Source organism: Schistocerca gregaria, chromosome 3 (genome assembly GCF_023897955.1).
Source record: "Schistocerca gregaria isolate iqSchGreg1 chromosome 3, iqSchGreg1.2, whole genome shotgun sequence".
Taxonomy (NCBI): Eukaryota; Metazoa; Arthropoda; class Insecta; order Orthoptera; family Acrididae; genus Schistocerca; species Schistocerca gregaria.
This window is the reverse complement of record NC_064922.1, coordinates 542,279,214-542,300,870: the sequence shown is the minus strand read 5'-3', so window position 1 is coordinate 542,300,870 and position 21,657 is coordinate 542,279,214. Positions and strand designations below refer to the sequence as shown.

The following is a 21,657-nucleotide window of genomic DNA, read 5'->3' as shown; positions in this document are numbered from 1 at the left end:
TATCGCAATATTCCCATTATATCCCGATATATTGAGACGCGAAGTTGACGCTTGAAACACCCGACATGCGCTGCTAGCGCACGTCCTGAGGCTCAGGCATGAACCCCATGCTGCCCGTAATCGCGATGCGATTGAAATGCGTAATCACACTTCCATACTTATCAAGAGGTCCGAGACGAATAATACGGTTTGCTGCCATCCTGCTGCGATTACGGACAGCATGGGGTTCACGCCTGAGCCTCAGGACGTGAGCTAGCAGCGAATGTCGTGTGATTCAAGCGTCAACTTCGCGTCTCAATATCTCGGGATGTAATGGGAATATTGCGTTGCAGTCAACGCCATTGTGTGTGTGCTTTGTCATGCTATGGATTGCTGAAGAAAAAATATAGGAGGTCCATTTAAAAAAAACATAAGTTTGTGTTAAAAAACACATATGCTTTCGTTTTAGAATGTTTCCAAATATGTACATTCATGGGCCCCAGCCCTACATTGATACCGGTGAAAGTCGTTTTCCAATAGCTGTTATTGTTCCATAGATATTTTGGGAGGACAAGATAGCTGGGACACTTTGTATACTATCTTCCACAGTATTTATTACTTTTCCGTCTCTTTCCCACTGCCTCATTCTCTTTTTCTCTCACCATATAAAAACTGGATATGTTCTCATGAGAACATTATTGGGATAATTTTTAAAGGTGCTGAGGAAAGTAGAACGAAGCAGCTATTATTTTTCAGTTAGTTTACCAAATATGAGCGTATTTACGTTTCTTGTGCTCCAGTTGGAGCATTTTTCCGCTGGTTCCTTTCTTTTCCCTACTGCAGAAGGCCGTGTCATTCATATGAAAAGAACTTAATGGCTTAGTAAAATTTTGGCAGTTTATTTTACGTGCACAGATACTTTGCATGTACCTCAGTACTAGAACATGGTGTTCCTAAACTCTTCTGATGTTACCGGAGACACTCTGCAGCATATTTCTCCGTGCTATGTTACTTTATAAACTACGTTTTTGTCTCGTATCAGATTTTATGCGCGTGTTTTGCTTGTACAAGTAGGGTAACTTTGAACATTTATGTCCCGGAAATGGATAAAGATATCAAGAAAAGGAAGGTTTTTCTTTGGAATAATCGTAACAATTTCAGGCATTTGATGTGCATAGCCATCATGCAATCCGTGGCTCGGTTTAGCTACCGAAATACCACATTTTTGGAGTGTTTCTCGGTAAGGAATAAAGATTTTCAAAAATTGAGAGGTGGAACTTCTAGCTAAATGCCAAGAGATTATATCGTCAAAATTTGAGCCATTTTCTGCGATTAGTTATTTAGATATCCGGTGGCGAAAAAAATGGTGACTTTTTCATATTTTCTCAGGAGCCGCCCACGATATGGTGCCTCCATAAGCCCGTTAAGGTGTACTGTAAACCACATCTAAAACAAAAAGAACCAACCTATTTGCTCCATTTCCCTAGGCTGGAAAAAGTGTGTAGTATTCAAAATTTTACATTATACTGTAAGACATTAACACTACGCCGATCCATCGGTTGGGCATACAAATGGTTCCTAGACCAAGGGCTATCCAACATCTGACTATCTTTTATCACAAATAGAACCCGAGGCATGAGCGCCGGAAAAATCACGTTTTTATGCGTGGCGTTTTGGAACGTATTGATAGCGTATTTAGTTACACTGTGCTTGAGTGCGTGCGTACGCTTGTGTGTGTGTGTGTTTGTTCGTTTCACAAAGATGACGTGTGATCGATGTGTTGGCACATATGTTCCGTGCTTGCCCGTCATCGGCGAGGTGTCCCCTCGGCCCTCCCGTATATCACGATCCCTCCATTAACCTTTAGCCGCGTCCGCTGGATCTGATTGAAGCGTCTCACGCAAACAGCTATCCCCTGAATAATAGCGCCGTTACTCAACGCAGTGTGTGGGTACGTGTACACGCCCGTGTGTGCACGTAACACGGCCGCGTTGCCGCTACATTGGCCTGCAGCGCAGTCCCGATCGCCGAGCGATTCTGCGCAACTCCATCGTTGTTGCACGGTGTGTGGCGAGAGCGAGCTACGTCTGCTGAATCAGGATTGCACTCGTTGTATTTGTTTGGCATAACAGCCTCTACAGTTGGGTAAGCCTTTGTTTCGCGCTGTAGGAGGCGGGAAACTGGCATCCCTCTTGTGAATACAAACGACGTAAAATCTTTCTGCAAGCTCTGAAGCGTACTTGAAAATCAGAGTGCAAACCCAGGATTGTTCACAGAATCGATCTCTCATGTATAAAACATCTTCAAACTTCTGATTACAAGTGAGTTAGTCTGTTGAATACACACTGAGAAAAAAAAAGACACATTACGATGGAAACATCCGGAAGGGACGGAAATCAGTAGATATGATGTACATGAACAGACCAACAGATAATTACAATTCAAGAAAAACTGGATGATTTTTTCAAGAAAAAGACCTTCGTAAATGGAGCAAGTCAATACCGCGTTATGCCCTTCATGCAAGTCGTTATTCGGGTTGGCGTTGTTTGCTAGAATTGTTGGATGTCCTCCTGAGGGTTATCGTACTAAATTCTGTCCAACTGGCCAGTTTTATCGTCAAAATCCCTCGATGGTTGGAGCTCCTTGCTCATAATGCTCCAAACTTTCTCATTTGGTGAGAGATTTGGGGGCCTTGCTGCCCAAGATAGGGTTTGGTAAGCACAAAGACAAGCAGTAGAAACCCTCGTCATGTGCGGGCGGTCATTATCTTACTGAAATCAAAGAACAGGATGACTTGCCATGAAAGGCAACAAAACAGCGCGTAGAATATCGTCGACGTACCTCTGTGCCATAAGAGTGCCGTGCGTGAATACCAAAGGGGTTCTTCTATGCAAAGAAATGGCATACCTGACACGTACTCCTGGCTGTCGGGCCATGTGGTGGGTGACAATAAGGTTGGTATCCCACCGCTGTCTGTGACTTCAAGACATATCACTGGCATGCAATCGCTCTCACTGGAGTAGTATTGTCTTAAGCGATGAATCCCGCTTCGAAATGACCACCGATGACCAGCGACTCTTATCACTGGTATGGCTCCACCCTGAATTTTAAGCAATCCTAAATCTTTCTTTCCTACTCGGTGAAATCCCTGACAGATTCTTCCTTTAACTATGCTGCACAAGTACAAATGGAAAGTAGCCCGCCTGGCTAGCCGCGCGGTCTATCGCACTACTTCCCGAGCGGGAAGTGAAACGTCGTAATTAGTGTAGCTTTTGTTTATTGCTAGCGCGTAATTGTAGAGAGAATCTCCTTCGTAGTTGCAGTCTTTCATTGTTGTACAGTGAAACAGTTGTGGCATGCATGTAGATTTACACCAAGTATTTCGCAGCTGCGCTTGAAATTACCTAGATATTATTTTCAGTGCTATGTTAATGTGTTTTCTTATTTTTTCTCTTCAAATTGTGCTTTTCTTGTTATCGTGTGAAATACGTGATAATTATGGCGTGTGAAAAACATAACACTAGGCTCCGAAGTAAACTGAGAAATGACAGTGAAGACGAAACCAGTGTGTTAGCGCCACCGTGTAATGAAATAACTAATGTTCAAAGTAGTAATTTGGTAACTGTGCATAGGGAAATGGAGCGGGCTGCAAATAATGGTGTAGACAGTGAAACAATTAGTGAACATGGAAGCATTATCGATCTATCGGTCGGAAACAGCTCGCCTCAGGAATCCGAAATGACAGGACACAATTTTGCAAATAATGTAGATTCAGGTTTTGCGTCCTCACCGTTTTCTCAAATAAGTAAAGACACACTTCTGCTTCTCAAAATGCGAATATTGGCGGTTCAAATGCACTGCTCAATAGCACTGAGGAACATGTTTCAGACACCAGTGCATTGTTATTACAATTAATACAACAAATGGGACAAAAGCTTTAAAAATTAGACACAATGGAACAAATTCTTCAAAAGTTAGACACGATGCAGCAAAATCAGAGACAAACATAGCAACAGCTTCAAAAGTTAGACTCAATGGAACAAACGCCTGAACAAACAGGCGAAGGTTTCACTGCTGAGTTACTTAAAATCGAATCGAAATGTCAAAAAGTCTGTAATGAAGTAAAACACAAATTTGTGAGCATTTTCAACCTATTTTTTCGCGTCATGAAAATGCATTACAGAAGCACGAAGCAGCCATAAAGGAACTGCAAACTATTGTCCATGAAAATCACGACACCTTGCAAGCTAAAATTGACTCAGTTGCATCTACCGATTCGGTTACGCAACTTGCAAAAACTCAAGAAAACTTAAAGGACACTCCGAAACTTGGTTCAGAAAAACACACTGAGGAAATAAGTTCACTATCAGAGAAAGTAGCCGAACTTTCGGATCAGTTCACTAACTTATCTACAAAGATAGATGATGATCTGCATGACACAAGACCCGTAGCCTTCACTGACACAGAAAAAAATTTATCAATGACTGTGCTGATAAACCTCTTACGTTATTTGCTTTTCAAACAGCGGAGTAAAACTGAACGTACTCAGACATTACTCTCTTTACTTATTCTCATCAACACTAAATTGACACACAATACATTTAGCGCAACGCAATCTGACTTTTAATAATCCCTGCAAAAGAATGGCCCTGACTAACAATAACGTATACCTTTCATGAATCATTTACCACGCCGCCGGCCGCGGTGGTCTCGCGGTTCTAGGCGCGCAGTCCGGAACCGTGCGACTGCTACGGTCGCAGGTTCGAATCCTGCCTCGGGCATGGATGTGTGTGATGTCCTTAGGTTAGTTAGGTTTAAGTAACTCTAAGTTCTAGGGGACTAATGACCACAGCAGTTGAGTCCCATAGTGCTCAGAGCCATTTGAACCATTTGAACTTACCTCACAAAAATCTTCGTTACTCGAACTACTGCAATACAGCGAGCGCCACTACTGCCAGCTAAATAAAAGATTCTAACTACTGAAGGGACTAACTACTGATAGGCGTAGTTAGCAAAATGAAAGATTTTGATAAAGAACAAACAATGTATTTACCTTAATAGTGCTCAAAAGTAGTAATATGTCCATGATATCCAATATTACAAATTTACTCTTTCTGATGGACACACGTCCAGATCATCCGCTCTCAAAACTCCGCCATCTCTCTCCCCACATCCACCACTGCTGACGGCTCACCTCCAACTGCGCAACGCTACGCGCTGTTAACATCCAGCTGCCCAACACTACAATAGCCAACAACAATGCAAACCAGCCACAGACTGCACACAGCACAGCCAGTGATTTTCATACAGAGCGCTACGTGGCGTTACCAATAAAGAAAACCTAAACAGCCTACTTACAGAAGGCATGCCAGTCCCTGGCACGAATCCGCCCAGTGGATTAGTGTCGAGGTCGGGTGTGCCGGCCAGCCTATGGATGGATTTTAGGCGGTTTTCCATTTGCCTCGGCGAATGAGGGCTGGTTCCCCTTATTCCGCCTTAGTTACACTATGTCGGCGATTGCTGCGCAAACACTGTCCCCACGTACGCATGCACCAAATTACTCTACCACGCAAACATTTGTGGTTACACTTGTCTGACGTGAGACGTTCCCGGTGGCGTCCACTGGGGGCCGAACCGCACAATTACTTTGGGTTTGGCTTGGGGTAGCGATGAGGTGGGTGGACTGTTGTGGCCTGCTGTGCGGTTGTGAACCACTGAGGGCTATGGCGGGATGAAGCGTCTCCGTTGTTTCTACGTCCCTGGTTCAGTACACAGTACACACACACACATGGAAAGACTGACCCAGATATCTCCAGTTCACCAGCTGTTGTTGGCAGTGGGATGCATTCTTGTTGCTAAGATACCGCTGATCCTTTGCAATGAAAAGAAGGCTGAAGTCGGGCAGTCGGCCTGCGTCAACAAGTAAGCAGCTGGGAGAAAATTCTTCTAGGAATGGTTCAGGAAACGAGTGGAATGTCTGACGAAAATGAGTGCCCATCTCTTCGCTGAGTTGGCGCCGTCGCTTCTGGTTGCGAAGTTGGAGCTGACGGCTGGTACGTGATGCCTGGCCAGCGTTCCTCCAGCTTGCCGGTGGAGGTGGTGGTGGAAGGGGGGGGGGGGGGGGGGGCTGTGGAGGCGGCTGGCCTGGGCGTCGGTACTCGCGCCGAATTGCCAATCAGGATGAAGTGGTCCGCGGATCGATTTCACTTGCCACCCGCGGGCGGTGGCTGCGGCGCGGTCAGCCCTCGACGCCTCTTGCGAATGCTGACGGCAGCGCCGCGTTCTCGGCGGCCTCGGCTCCCCGTGTTTTCACTGATAAGCGGGCAGGCCAGCGAGAGTTCCGACCCGAGGTGCGCTCTGGAGTCCAAGCAGGACCGCCTTCCCTCTAGTGAGGAGTCTCCTCCACACGGCGAAGGCCTGGGCCGGCTTAAAAGTTAGCCAAGCGCGCTGTGGCATCAGACGTTTTCCCAGCCAGGGATCTCAGAGCTTCTCGGGTGAAGCTACCTGCTACCTACAAGTAGTCGGCCAAGTTCATAGCGATTTCTCGTCGGTTCTCTGGTAAGCGTGAGCGTCAACTACAAGTAACTCACGTCATACGTGTAACTGTGGAAACAAGGTCCTATTTTCAGCAAATACTATTTAATTCTGTAACACCCATACATCGTTCGCTGAAGTTTCATTATCGTCATAGGCTTCCTTCCATTTTCTGTGGCATAACAGGTAAAATTACGCATAATACACACTTTTTTTTTAATAATTGCGATATTTGTACTCATAACATTATTAATAAAGTGCGTAGTATGTTAAAAATGTGTCACATATTCCTATAGGAGGTAGCACTGATCGAAACTAGAAGAAAAGTTTGTTTGCATGGCCATCACAACAACAAGGACGAACAAAATGAAAAGTGGGAAGAAAATTGTTCGAAACACGCTAATGTTTCGCAAAAAGTGCGACTTCCATGTAATCAGATGAGAGGAAACACCGATGCTAACAAAAAACGTGAAGAACTATCCCACTGATGATGCCTTAAAAGTGAAAAGAGGAGAAACGTCTCTGAGAGAATAAAATGCAGTGCAGCAAGAGAGGGTACTCTTTATTTACAAAACAAATACAGAAAAAAGTTCTTATTATGATATGTGCGAAAACCAGTACATGTTGAGATCTGGGCCAACCTGTCCTTTCATTTCCCCCCGTTTATTACGTAGAAGTAAGCAATACAGCCGCTAATGCGTCCTGATACACCGTTCAGCCCTTCTTCGCAGTGAATCACGAACTCTTCCAAACACACCTTGCTACATACGGATTGCGTCACTTGCGTTGGTCGCAATTTTCTGTAACCTCTGCACACTATTCCGTAGCTCTTGCGGCTAGGGGTTCAATAATGACTTTAAATGTTGCCACAACCAGATATCCAACGAATTCAGGTCCAACGAACTGGAACACCATCATGCAGACCTTCCACGACGAAAGATATCCCATGAAACGTTGAACTGAGGTTCTGTCGAGCGATGCGTTGAAAATGGAGTGGTGCCTTTTGCAAGGATTACGTTCTTCAATAGTGTTGGTGGTTCATAGTGTAAAAATCGGTGATATACAGCACACGTTAATTTGTCTGGTAAAAGTGTTTAACCGTGTGTGTCTATCACCAACAATTCTGGCCCTTACATTGATACTGAAGCGATCCTGAGGGCTCACCGCCATGATTGTTGGCATATTTTAACGTGTCCAAACGTGCGTGGTGTGGTAATTTAAAATCCCACCTCTTGTGAATCCTATCTATAAATAAAATACAGGCTGTGGACTAATGACCCATATCTTAGCAGATATCAGTTTACTGACATATTATTATTATTGGAATTTTCTTTTAAGTTTGACCAATTCCACCTCTTCCACAAATATGTGACTTTTTCTTATACTTGTATACCTTAATATCACATGCTGCTGTTTGTGTAACTATCCGTCATTTGCAACAGAGCTCATATTTTGCTCGCGTTTATCATCTACAGCTAATCTGAACTTCCCAGTAGTATATTCTACACTGCAGTGACAACAGAGATTAGATATATAAAATTTACGTACAAATCATCAATTTACAAGATTCATCACAAGCAACATATTCAAGAAACATTTTAGAAAGCTGTTACATTAGCGTGGCAAACAGTAGTAGCAAGGTAATTAATAAACCAAGTCTCTGTACGTCCATCTTCTCAGAGGTAGTTCGGGACCTCCGTTGTTCAGTACAGAATGTCGAATCAAACACCTTTCAGCAGTCTAAATTTCCAAATCATTATTTTATTGGGCTACCAATTTTGCCATTTTCAAGCCCCCTGACCAATGTGTAGGAAGATTTCAACCTCCGTTCCGGTCAAAATAGGGGCCAGCATTCAAAGACTGGTAGTGTAGATTTTTCAGGCGGCGATCACTTCAAACACCACCTGCCGACTCAGAACGGAAGTTGGAATCGTCCGTCAAGGGGCCTGAAGATGGCGTAATATACCGCCGAAACGGGGAGCCCAATTAAACGATAATATGGAAATTTACATTGCTGGAAGGTGTTTGATTTCAATCAGTGGTGACAGCAGAATGTAAGTTAACTGCAGTGCTGTAATGTAACATCAATAAAGTGGGAAAGCAATAGTCGTTTAACAGCAAACATTTTGGTAAGTATATCTTATACACTGTTGAGAAATTCTATTTGGTGCAGATGACGAAGTTGACTAAAATCAGTTGTACTGCAAATGACAGACAACTGCCAAAACATCAATATGTGACATTAAAGTACAGTTTTTTAATAATGCCAGAAACCCAAATACCTTGAACCACAACGTGAACACACTATAATGCCAAAGCTTTATCTATTATTGGAAAGAAAACGAAATATGTCCATTAACCACGAAGAAACTTGACCGAATCATATATGGGTGTTAAACAAGAAAATAGAGTTTGGCAAAACCAGAACCACATCTCCATAATTATGCAGGGTGGTCAGAAACAGTCTGAAAAGCTTGTAGGGGTGTTGTGGGGTAGGTTATGCTCGCTCCAGGTTAGTGTCAGTTGTTCTCAAAGCGTTGACGACTGCGCACGAGACTGCTCAACCTTTGGCTCGGGTTCGATAATTACTACCATCTCATGTCTAATTTTTGTATCGCTCTCTTGTTTGGTCTTAAGAAACCAAATGAGAAACACGTCTGGCGAACCGTTCGAATCTGCGCGCACCACGGCGTGATTGGTTCACTTCAATGCTAATCGACTAGGAAACGGTGCTACGTATAGAATTTTTTTTAACATTTATTTCTCAGCACAACCTAGCCTGTGGTACCCTTACAACCTCTTCAGACTCTTTCTGACGATCCTGTGTATTTGAAGCCAAATACGCGCAAAAAGGGAACTTCAGTCAAAGATGCATTACTTCAAACAATTGTGAATTTTGTGGTGGAGATCAAGATCACAAAAAAAGACTACCAACAAACTCTGAGCGTTTGTAGGGAAGGAATTGTGGCATAGGCACTCACATCCCGCGCCGGCCTCAGATCGAATCCGCCTGGAGGATTAACGACGAGGACCGGTGTGCTGGGCAGCCTGGATGTGGATTTTAGGCGGTTTTCCACTTCCCACTAGGTGAATACTGGGATGGTCCCCACGTTCCGCTTCAGTTACACGGCTCGCAGAAATATTAACAAATTCGCTCTATTCTATGCATTACACTAGACGCTGACAGTTGGGGTACACTAATTCCTTCCCGGGGGGTAGGGAGTGGCGACAGGAAGGGAATCCGGCCGCCCCTTCACATTAACATGCCACATCTGATTAAACCAGATAACCCCGCAAGTTAGAATGAGAGAGAGTATAAGTTATGAAGCCACATTTCCACAGATTGGAGTCCATAACACACTAAGTACCTATCAATGGCTGCACAAGTACTAGCATGGGACAATGGAAATAAAACTGTAAGTTGGCATCTTTGTCAGTGTATGGTGTAATATGGTCTGTTGTGCGATTGATAAGTCCATTTGTTTCGGAGAAACAAATGACAGAAGGTGGTTAAATTTTTTTACCTATAAAACTAGTGGTTGATTCGCTGGCCACTCAATGTAGTTTCAGCTCGATGATGAAGTCGAGTGGTCAACGGCTTAGTGCAAGAATTTTGCCTATTTATTCCTATTCCCCAGCTTTCATTACAAGTACAGCTGTCTTATATAGGTGCTTATGATGAGTGTATTTGTAGTGTTGTGTTTGTGTCGCCGCTGATGTTGGGGCAGGAGAGGGGAGGTCGCTTATGGCATTGTGGGGTGAGATTTGAAATTTCAACCGGGACACTGGCACAAAGTCATGAGATAATGTACTGTACGCTACCACCTCTTCTTATCATCCCGACCAAATTTGTTCCACCAGCACGATTCCGTACGAAGGCACTGGTCAGGGAACAGTGCCCCACATTCGGATGCTCGCCAGGGTCACTTCATCCCGCCAGAGTGACCAGTAGAAGCTACGCGATGGAGGGGTATGCTTGGCCCAGAGGAATCTATTGTCCGTCACTGCCATCCACTCTTCCTCCCTTAGTTTCACGGCTCTCTGACCGAACAGCGAAATGACAGTCTGAAGGAGAATGGCACATTGTGTCACGTCATACTCCATGAAGGCGTCTCTTGCTGCTTGTATATTTCCATGGATTCGCAAGTGCCCTGGTATCCAGTGGAATGATACATGTTTCCCCTGCTGCTGAAGAACAGATTGTCCTGAATTTTCGTATCGTTTTCTCCGTTGGCTTGTATAGACATGAGATATTTTATACAGATAGCAGATAGAATGAGTGCAATCGAAAGCAGTGAAGTAGGTAATGGAAGCTACAAGAGGATAAGTAGCGCCACAGAAATGACAAGTAAACTAAAAAGAAAAAGCCTTACACAAAGAAGTAAAAGAGCCAGTTTTGAAGGAATTTACCAAGCCTGTCTGAGTGAGAACGCATGGGAAGATATAGGAAGTAGGATAGTCTCAGATGATGTGCACAAAGGAATGAAATCCCTAACTCATAGTGTTAAATCCCGGAATAGTAATGGGGGTAAATATTCTGTGCTGATACAGGAGTAAAAGGTTGGAATTATTTTTCCAGGATATATACTAAGTCTTTTCTAGAAAGAATCACTATATTTAATACCTGGTTCTCAAATGGCAAAATGCCCGAGAATATGGATATCAGCATAAGAGTCAATTTAGTACTAAGGAATGAAATTTACTTATAAAGTTAGGCTATTGTTACGTCCATCCCCTTCACAACAGACGTATCTGTAAGTTAATAAAAATTAATGCATAAGTGAAAATGGTCCAAATGAAATGATCTGTCGTACTGCTGGCAAGACTGCCCTCATAAAGGTACGCAGAGATGTGCTAGCACAAGCGACACTAATTATTCAATCTGTACGCTGACAAAGCAGTAAAAGGAACTGAATAAAAATTTGGAAACGGAATTAAAGTTCAGGGAAAAGGGGTGATATTTTGATTCTGCTGGAGACAGCAGAACATTCGGATGAGCAGCTGAACGAAGTGGATAGTGTCTTCAAAATTGGGTAAAAGATGAATATCAAGAAAATTAAAACTAGACTAACTGAATATAGTCGAATTAAATAAACTGATGTTTACAGAATTAGCATAGGTAATCGATGAGTTGTGCTATTTGGGCAGCAAATAAAATAACATCGGCCAAAAAAGAGAGGACATATAAAGCGCACTGTAAACAGCAGGGATGGTTCAAATGGCTCTGAGCACTATGGGACTTAACATCTTAGGTCATTAGCCCCTAGAACTTAGAACTACTTAAACCTAACTAACCTAAGGACATCACACACATCCATGCCCGAGGCAGGATTGGAACCTGCGACCGTAGCAGTCCCGCGGTTCCGGACTGCAGCGCTAGAACCGCAAGACCACCGCGGCCGGCAAACAGCAGGGAAAATGTTTCTAAAAATGCGAGGTTTGTTAACATCAAATGTAATTTTAAGTGTTAGCAGGTGTTTTCTGGAGGGTTGTAAGCAGTCGACGCCTGTACGGAAGTGAAAGGCAGACGATAAGCAGTTCGGATGATAAGATAAGAGGAGATTTTGAAGCTCAAGATTAGACTGGTAATGGAGTTATTAATGAGAAGGTACTGAATCGAACTGCGGAGAAAAGGTGCTATATCTACGGTACAAATGACTAAAAGAAAGGATCAGTGTATGGGACGTATTCTAAGGCCTCAACGAAGCGTCAGTTTTGGTAATGGACGAAAACATATGTAGTAAAATTGTGAAGATATACGGTGGCTTGACAACAATGGAATGAAATGATCGTGTGGTGTTGATGGCCGAGAGTTCCCACCTGGGAAGTTTGGCCGCCGAGCTGGAACTCCTTTCAACTGATGCTAGATTAGGCGACTTGCGTATCGATGATGACGAAATGATAGTGAACACAACACGACACCCAGTCCCGGAGCGGAGAAAATCTCCGGCCAGACCGGGAATCGAACCCGGGCCCGCTGCATGGCAATCAGACGTCCTGCCCAGTTTGTTTCTTTTCGTTTTCTTTGTTGTATTTGGTGGGGGAGGACGTCACATGACGCCCCTTCAAGTTCATCGTTAATCCCTTCTCTCAGTTCATTTTATTTACTTTGATGCTACGAACGAACCTACGCACGGTCTAATTCCGTAACGGAAGAATCTTGTCCAACACGGAATTGTGTAGTCCTCTCTATCGAAATTTTTCTTGGACGTATCTTATCAGTTCCCAAACGTAAGAACTGTCACTGCAGAAGGACTGTCTCCGAGTGAGCTATTCAGAGCTCTTTACCTGAATATTTAAATTACAGCCGGCGGGTGTGCCCGTGCGGTTCTAGGCGCTTCAGTCTGGAACCGTGTGACCGCTACGGTCCCAGGTTCGAATCCTGCCTCGGGCATGGATATGTGTGATGTCCTTAGGTTAGTTAGGTTTAAGTAGTTCTAGGTTCTAGGGGACTGATGACCACAGATGTTAAGTCCCACAGTGCTCAGAACCATTTGAACCATTTAAATTATAGCCTGGCAACGTAATTTTCACCGAAGTCGCCGAGTAGTAGAAGACTGTCTCTACCGAGCTGCGTAACTCATATTTTTTCAGAACAGATTTACATTGTCATTTAATGAGTGCTCTATATTAATCAGCAGACACAGTCAACAACATTTGCAGATCCTACAAAATTTCCAAAGTCATTAAAGTAAAGTTAATCATAAAATTCACTTTCATGTAACTACGAGATTACAGTCTGGTAAGTAAGATCTTGGTTCGCTTAATCAGTAGAAAAATGTATTTGAAAACAAACTAAAACATACACACACACACCATTTATGAACGAAAGAATAATGCAGTTGCTATTACTAATAAGTCCAGTCACCCGCAGAGTCGACAGTTTCTTGGCATCTCCGAAGCATGCTTGAAACCAAGTTTCCCACGTATTCGCGTCGAAGAGACCTCCAATTGCATAGAAATAGCGTTGACAGCTGTTTCAAAGTGAATGTATTTTTCCTTGCAACATCTTCTTCATATAAGACCATACATTTTCAAAAGGGTTAGGGCCAGGCGACTGTGAGGAGCAATGCAGTACCCGCACACCTTTCTTCTATTTCTAGTCACAGCGAAGACTGCCGCGATGCTTCCTGTGTTTGCTCTCTTGCAGTTCCCAATCTTTATTTTTGTGGATGAAGCAACTTTGGCCAACGGCATCAAGCATCTCTGATAAACGCGGCGCATAAGCTGCACCCATGTCTCTTCTTGCGTAACTCAGTCAAGAATTCAAAGTAAACTAATGCTTTATGGATATCGCATAGACGATCTATTGACACACAGTCAACATGGGTTTAGAAAACACCGTTCCTGTGAAACACAACTAGCTCTTTATTCACATGAAGTGTTGAGTACTATTGTCAAGGGATTTCAGATCGATTCCGTATTTCTAGATTTCCAGAAGACTTTCGACACTGTACCGCACTAGTGGCTCGTAGTGAAATTGCGTCCTTATGGAATATCGTCTCAGTTATGTGACGGGATTTGCGATTTCCTCGCAGAGAAGTCACAGTTCGCAGTGATTGGCGGAAAGTCATCGACTAAAACAGAAGTGATTTTTGGTGTTCCCCAAGGTAGTGTTCTAGGCCCGTTGCTGTTCCTTATCTATATAAACGATTTGGGAGACAATCTGTGCAGTCGTCTTCGGTTGTTTGCAGATGACGCTGTCGTTTATCGACTAATAAAGTCATCAGAAGAACAAAGTAAACTGCAAAACTATCTATGAAAAATATCTGAACGGTGCTAAAAGTGTCAGTAAAGGGTGAGGTCATCCACATGAGTGCTAAAAGGAACTCGATAATCTTCGGTTACACGATAAATCAATCTAATCTAAAAGCCGTAAATTCAACTAAATACCTAGGGATTATAATTACGAACAACTTAGATTGCAAGGAACATACAGATAATGTTGTAGGGAAGGCTAACCAAACGCTGCGTTTTATTGGGAGGACACTTAGGAAATGTAACAGACCTACTAAGGAGACTGCCTACACTACGCTTGTCCGTCCTATTTTAGAATACTGCTGCGTGATGTGAGATCCTTACCAGATAGGACATCGAAAAAGTTCAAAGAAGGACAGCACGGTTTGTATTAACGCGAAATATGGGAGAGAGTGTCACAGAAATGATGCGGGATAGGGGCTGGAAATCATTAAAAGAAAGGCGTTTTTCGTTGTGACTGTATCTTCTCACGAAATTCCAATCACTAACTTTCTCCTCCGAATGCGAAAATATTTTATTGGCACCGACCTGCATAGGGAGGAACGATCACCACGATAAAATAAGGAAAATCAGAGCTCGTACGGGAAGATATAGGTGTTTATTCATTCCGCGCGCTATACGAGATTGGAGTAATAGAGAACTGTAAAGGTGGTTCGATGAACCCTCTGCCAGGCACTTGAATGTGATTTGCAGAGTATCCATGTAGATGTAGATAAAGGAAAAAATTCTCTCCGTTGTGTTGTGAAAGAACTAAGGCGACATCTTTTACCATCTGTATGTTATGTCGTCCACGCTCTTAGCCCTATGACGCCCAAGACTTTTTTTATAACTTGGATGCCTAAGGGGGAGGGTTCGGCGAGCCCACAGGTATTAAATAAGTTTACTGACGAAAAATTACAACTTTCAAAATGGTTTATGTATTTTAACTAAGACATCGGTTTATAAATGTTGTTCATTGTTATAAATATTGGATTGAGTGAATAAAAAATTGACGTAGTACAATAAAAAATACGGATGTGTTCATATACAATATACTACTCTGAGTCCTCAACTTCAAGGCAAGAGACACACTGCTCAATTTTTTTCTGAATGTGTGTTACACACATGTTTATGACACTGCCCACAATACTGTTTTGGTTTACTTAGATTGTTGTATTTGTGCTTCTTTGTTTTAGCTTTTCTTACACAAATATGGCACCGACCTTTCCCTGCAGGAGGCTGACGTGCTTCTGCTGTCACTTCTTTGATTTTATTTTGTAGAACAGTCTCCATTGATTGAACAATTTGGTTACATAACCCTCTTGCATTGGCACTTCTTTCTTCTGCCTGTAATTTCACTACTGTCATCTCAGCTTGCAGAAGATAAAGTTTCCGTTTGTTGTATTTCTTTTCATTCCATCTTGGATGTTGTTGGATGAATATGGTGGGTGCATTGATAGTACAAATGTCGATGAGACAGTAAAATACAGATAGAGGCCCTCTCTTTGTTTTGCACTTGCAGGTCTACATACGTGCCATTTGATCAGTGGTGTCAATTTCAAATGGTTGAAATGGCTCTGAGCATTATAGGACTTAACTGCTGAGGTCATCAGTCCCCTAGAACTTAGAACTACTTAAACCTAACTAACCTAAGGACGTCACACACATCCATGCCCGAGGCAGGATTCGAACCTGCGACCGTAGCGGTGGCGCGGTTCCAGACTGTACCGCCTAGAACTGGGTATCAGTTTCACCTTTAGTGGAATTATAATATGCATTTATCTCGGTTTAATTCTTTTCTTCTCCAACAGTGCATTTATCTTGGTGCATTGTTGACAACATCAGTAAGTGTTTACTTGGTTTCGTTTTTGTTGTGTAGGACACCAGAGTTACTGGAGGCCTATGTGTTGGGAACTGCACTAACTCACTGCAAGTTTACAAGATAAATAATAGCTGACTGACATCAACAATCACTTCCTCTGAAAGTAAACCGTTTGTTGTGAATATCAAGAATGCCAACCAACAAGAAAGTAACATGCATTGTTGTAGAGATGAGAAATATGAAATCCTACTAAGCGTTGTTGAACCCATAATAAGTGTATTTATTTTTTCTTTCAAAGCAGGATTTTTCTATAAAGTATATTGACACTAACGTTTGATAAAATAGCCAACAAACAATAACTCAAAGGGAATATGTAGTATGAAAGTTACTTGGGCAATAGCAGGGGACATAAAAAAATTGTGGGTTCAACGACCCCCCGACTTCAGGTGAAGTTGCAGATAAAGAAATTAACTTCAATAAAACAAAATAAAGGGAAGTAATGATTACTTTGTACTATATTACCTGTGCTGAATAACGACACGAAGTCGTCGAACAGCGTGTTGCCGGCGCTGGCCGTGCTGTTGGCGTCGTCGTGGACGGTACTGCTGCGGTCATCTGCTCGGGCGTCGCCGTCTGCCGGCGCGAAAAGGGTCTGCAGTGGGAGCGTGGCCGCCGGTGTAGGCCTCACGATGAACCGCGGCGAGTGGAAGTCGAATTCCTGCGACTTGCCCTCGCGGTACGACTCGCCCGGCGTGTACCTGCGCTGCGCTGGCGGCGTAGTCGTCGCTTCCAGTTGCTGCTGTTCCCAAGAGGAGAGCGGCGTCACCACGTACACCCTCTCCTTTGTGATTGGCGAGATTGACACCTGTAGATTGGTCCACGGCGCTTGCGTCGTTGGCGGTGGCGTAGTCGGCACTTCCGGCTCCGTATCAGTTTTCTGTCGCTCTTCTGCAGGTTCCGTGGTGACCTGTTCCTCTGCGGGCGTAACAGTGGCCGCAGTCGACGGGACCGTTGTAGTTAACACAGTCACGGCTTCTGGGAGTACGAGGTTATTCTCAAAAAACTTCCATTTGTGGTCCACAGGTTCGCTGACACCGTTCGTCTCCTTCTGCGATGGTCTGTCGTACGCGTTGGCTGTAACTGCGTGGCTGTGGCTACCCGCAGCTTCGTGGTCGAAGAAACGAGTAGAAATTGGCGGCGAACTGGAAGCAGTGCTCGGCTTCAGGGAAGGAACGGCAGTCGGTGCGAAAGATTCCAGATTCTGGCTGGTATCGTCGTACGGCAGTGGTGTAGTCGTCAGGTACTCTTCAGGGATCTGCTTGGACGAAACTAAGCGGTGTCGGAGGGCACTGACTGGTGGTTTTGGTGTCGTCGTCTTGCGTTCCTCTGCTCTGTTGTGTTTGGAGTAGGCCAGTGCCGTCCATTCGTCAATGTTCTTCTGGAGCCTCAGAAGAGTGTCATCAGTTACGTTCTTCACCTCCTCTTCACCGCGCAGTAGCTCACGAATGTTAGATGCGAAAATGTGTTGAATTTCTCCTGTCTTTGAGACTGTCTGGTGATTTTTCAGTTGTGGGTGGTTTTGAATGGTGGCTTTCTGCGTCGCTGGTCTGGATTCTTGATGCTGTTGGTAATCCTGTGAATTATCTGAATGCTGCGAAATATAAAACTGAGATGGGTAGCAGAAAATGTAACCTTGCCAAGGTTTCTGTGGATCACTACAGTTGACTTGGGGAACAGACTGCTGTTCTGATACGGCCACACCTTGGTTAGTTTGCGGTACGGGTGTCCACGGACCAGCATTCAGGTCCGCTGCATTCTGACTGCCTGCAGAGGGGAATTGAGCAAGGTCTTTGGTCGATGTGTATGGAACTATTACTTGAATCTTCTTTGGCCTTTTGTGTCCCTGTTGAGGGGTCTGTTGGGTAGGTTCCTGCTGCGGCAGTGGCACTGGTGGGGGTGGATACAGCCCAGGACTGGAGAACGAAGCTACAGCACTACTGTCAGGGAGGTATTTGAAAGGTGGAGGACCTCCAGCGTTTGTCCATGGAGCACTGTAATCTTCAGCAGACTGTGACCAGATAGGTGGTGGATTGATGCCTGGAGGGTTTAGAAATTGAGCGGGAATATCAGGTTTGTAGAGACTTTGGAACGCAATGAGTGGATTTCGAAAGGAATTTGGTGGTCTCACGAAGGAATCGTGTACTGGCCCTGGGCCAGGAGGAGGGACAGCTGGTGGGACGCTCTGAGGAGCAGCAGCGCCTTGTAACCCATTCTGGAAGGACACAAATACTGATGTCTGTGTTGGACGGTTGGGAAATCCATTGGTAAATGGAGCTGTTGGTGGTGGAGCCTTCAGATTGTTGATCTGATAAATGAGTGATGCTCCTTGAGCCGACGTTTGCACAGATGGCTGTATGTCGACAATGACTCTCTGGCCTTCTGGCGGCTTCACGAAGCCACTTTGGGGCAAAGATGGTGTTTTCTGTGATGGTAACACATTCTGACCCTGTGGAACCAAATAATAATTGTTTCCACTCTGCTGACGCGGCGGTTGTAGAAGCACGTTGGGTTGTTGATGAAAATCTAGTCCGGATGTTTGCTCAAGAAGAGGCTGGTCGTTGGTCTGCCTATGGTCCTGACCATATACATTGTCTGTGGAAGTACTGTGCTGTTGGGTACTCACACCAAACCCAGATTGATTATCCTTCGTTTGGCTTTGCACATCTTGTGGGAATGTGATGTTCTTGTTTCCTGCGTTAAACGAGTTCTCATTTGAATAATGGCTAGATGGTAAGGAGAATGACTGAGGGCTCTGGTGTGTGGTCCCGAGATAAAAATTATTCCCTTCCGATTTTAGGTCACTTCCTTCTGTTTGGTCCTTAACAACTGAGTTTACGTTGATGGGTTGCTTTATAGACCCACTTTGCCTCTGATCACTCTGATCATTTTCTCCTTGCTGATTAACATTGTTACTCAGATTTAAAGACTCATCACCATTATGATTTTTATATCCTTCATTGCTCGTGCTCTGTGCAACCTGTTTTATATTTAGTTCGCCCTTCAGAACCGGTTTACCAATTACTATTTCTTCATTCTTCGGAAGATACTCAGGATTTTCCCTAACTTTCTGTTCTGCAGAATGGATGCTGTTTCCATCATTGTCAACTGGCGCATCTGGGGAAACATCTACATAAGATGGAGACTGTATGACTTCAATTGGGTACTCAATTGAGGACACAAAATCTGCCAGTGGCACGCTCTTTATAACTTCTAGTTCACTTCCTCCGTGCCCTTTGGTTTTGGTATGTTGAGTAAATTCAGATTCTAATGTATGCTGGTCAGTAAATGCATTATTTCCTGACTCTGATATTGATGAGTGAGCTGTAGGTGGAGACGGCCAGTTAGGATTACTTGCTGGTATGAGGTGTACAGGAGACTGGTACAATTGACTGTTCTGCCCTGGAGTGTTGATGGTAGGAGGATAAGATTCAGAAAGCAATGTTACAGACTTTACAACATCCAGAGATTGGTCTCCTTCTGTTGAACCCCTGTAAATTCCATTTTGCGTTTCTGCAACAGTCTGTTGATGTGACTGAGACGACGATATAGTAGGTAAGTAAGCTGGACCTTGCTGGATGCTTCCTACTGTCGATGCAGAAGCTGTAGATTCTGATGCACCGTATTGTATGTTTGGAATCTGTAATAAGGGTGGAATAGGCGGAGGACCATAGTTGCCAGGGGATCCATTTGAATTGGTGTGTGAAGTGTGAATGTGCCCACTTTGTCCATTAGATCCACTTCCAATGTGTCCCTCTATGCCAACAGCTGCGTTTCCTGAGTTGTAAGCAGAGGCGTCAGGAATGTTCAGAGGTGGAGGTGGTACATATGAGCTTGATGGTGACGGTAAATAAAGCCCACCTGATGATGCAGAAGAAGATGGAGGCAGATCCGATACTCCTCCTATAGACATAGGAACCCAAGGAACCCTGTTGCATGGATTACAGTCCTTTTTTGGTGGTTTAGGATGACTTACAATTCCTGGAGATCGGGGTGGACCATACCCTGGCGATGGAGGCCTGTGAGATGTAAGTAGTCCTGGAGATCCATATGTTGGTGACGGTGGTCTTGATGGCCGGAGGGGACCATGAAATATTGAAGGTTGGCCACTGCTACCAGTAGGCTTTGGTGAGCCATAATGAATCGATGGAGGGGTTAATGGAGGTCCAGATATACTGGGAGGTTTCAGCGATATATAGCTGGCTGGGGAAGAAACAGATGGTCCACCGTGTGCATTGGTGGGAGGACCATAATTACTTGTAGGTTTAGGTGGGCCGTAACTAGAGGAAGGGGTTTTAGGAGGTCCATACTGATTTGCTGGGGGCTTTGGTGATCGCAAATAGTGACTGCCTCCAAGATCAGGACGCTTTGACGGTTTTCCTTCAGGACGAGAGATGAAAAAGCCAGGTGGTGGGCCGCTGGGGAATTCATGTTGATTCGATGTCTTTGGAGGACCGTAATGTGTAGTAGGTGGTTTTGGAGGACCGTATTTAAATCTGGGTGGGCCATAGTTGGACTTGAGTGAGCCATGTCGTCCATGGGAGCCGGATGGATGAGGCGGTGATGACGGCGGCGGCGGTCGACCGTAGTCCTCATGGTGCCCAGCTTCTTCATCACCCGAGGAAAAGAACCATCGAGCTACCCTCTGCACAACAGAACGGGGTTCTGACGATGGCGAGGGAGGACGCAGGAACGTTACTGGTTGCGGAGGCTTCTGAGACTCTGCGAAGGCTGCAGTAGCAAACAGCAGCCATATCAGCGCCACCTGCAAAGGAAAAGGTGTAGTCAATGCACTGCAGTCCCACAGGAAATCACTTTACTCAGATTTACAATGTCTAATAGGGTATGCTGCATATACTCTGTTCATCGCATGTTCCCTTTCCAAATACGAATACATAGCCGATTTTTGTTAGACATTTCAAACGGATCATTGAAGAATCGTTCCCTGGATACAACACTTAATATTTCTCAATGATATTTTCTTACCACGTGTCTTATATATTAATTACTAATTATACGTTACGGCAGTTGGATGTATCATAACATGAACTTAAGACAACAAATGGCGACAAAACATAATTTGGTTTGTTATACTGTGCAATGAGGAGTGTTCATTACACACATTTCAAAGTGAAAATCGAATCGTTACGAAATGATTGTTACGAAATGATTGAACGAAGCTTCAATGGCTGCACCGTCTGGATCTTGTACGAGTATGAGTGTAAAGTAGACAGCAGAACTTCCCGTACTGTTGACCACGGAATGGACAGCTCTCTTGACACTGCACGAGCCCTAGAGCTACCCGGGGCACGTGCTGCACGGTCACTAACAGCAACAGCGATCTCGTCAATAACTTCCATAGGGATAGAAGTCCTTCCTCTTCCAGGTGCCATATCAAGCTCACCCCTGCTTTACAATTTCATCATCACCTTTTTTAAACAATTTCATGACATCGCGCATCTCCTCAGACCTTTCAATCAGCGATACTCTCCCAGTTCAGGATTGTCATTGCTGCCGTTCACATAAAA

At 44.2% G+C, this 21,657-nt stretch overlaps 1 protein-coding gene across 1 annotated transcript in view; it reads right to left on the bottom strand.

The window, feature by feature from the left end:
- Positions 1 to 21,657, bottom strand: part of LOC126355457 (uncharacterized) — a 217,899-nt gene that overhangs the window by 30,752 nt on the left and 165,490 nt on the right. Inside the window, exon 2 of the mRNA XM_050005772.1 lies at positions 16,595 to 20,894. Within this exon, the coding sequence (XP_049861729.1) occupies positions 16,595 to 20,894 (4,300 nt within the window). The remainder of the gene's footprint in view (positions 1 to 16,594; positions 20,895 to 21,657) is intronic.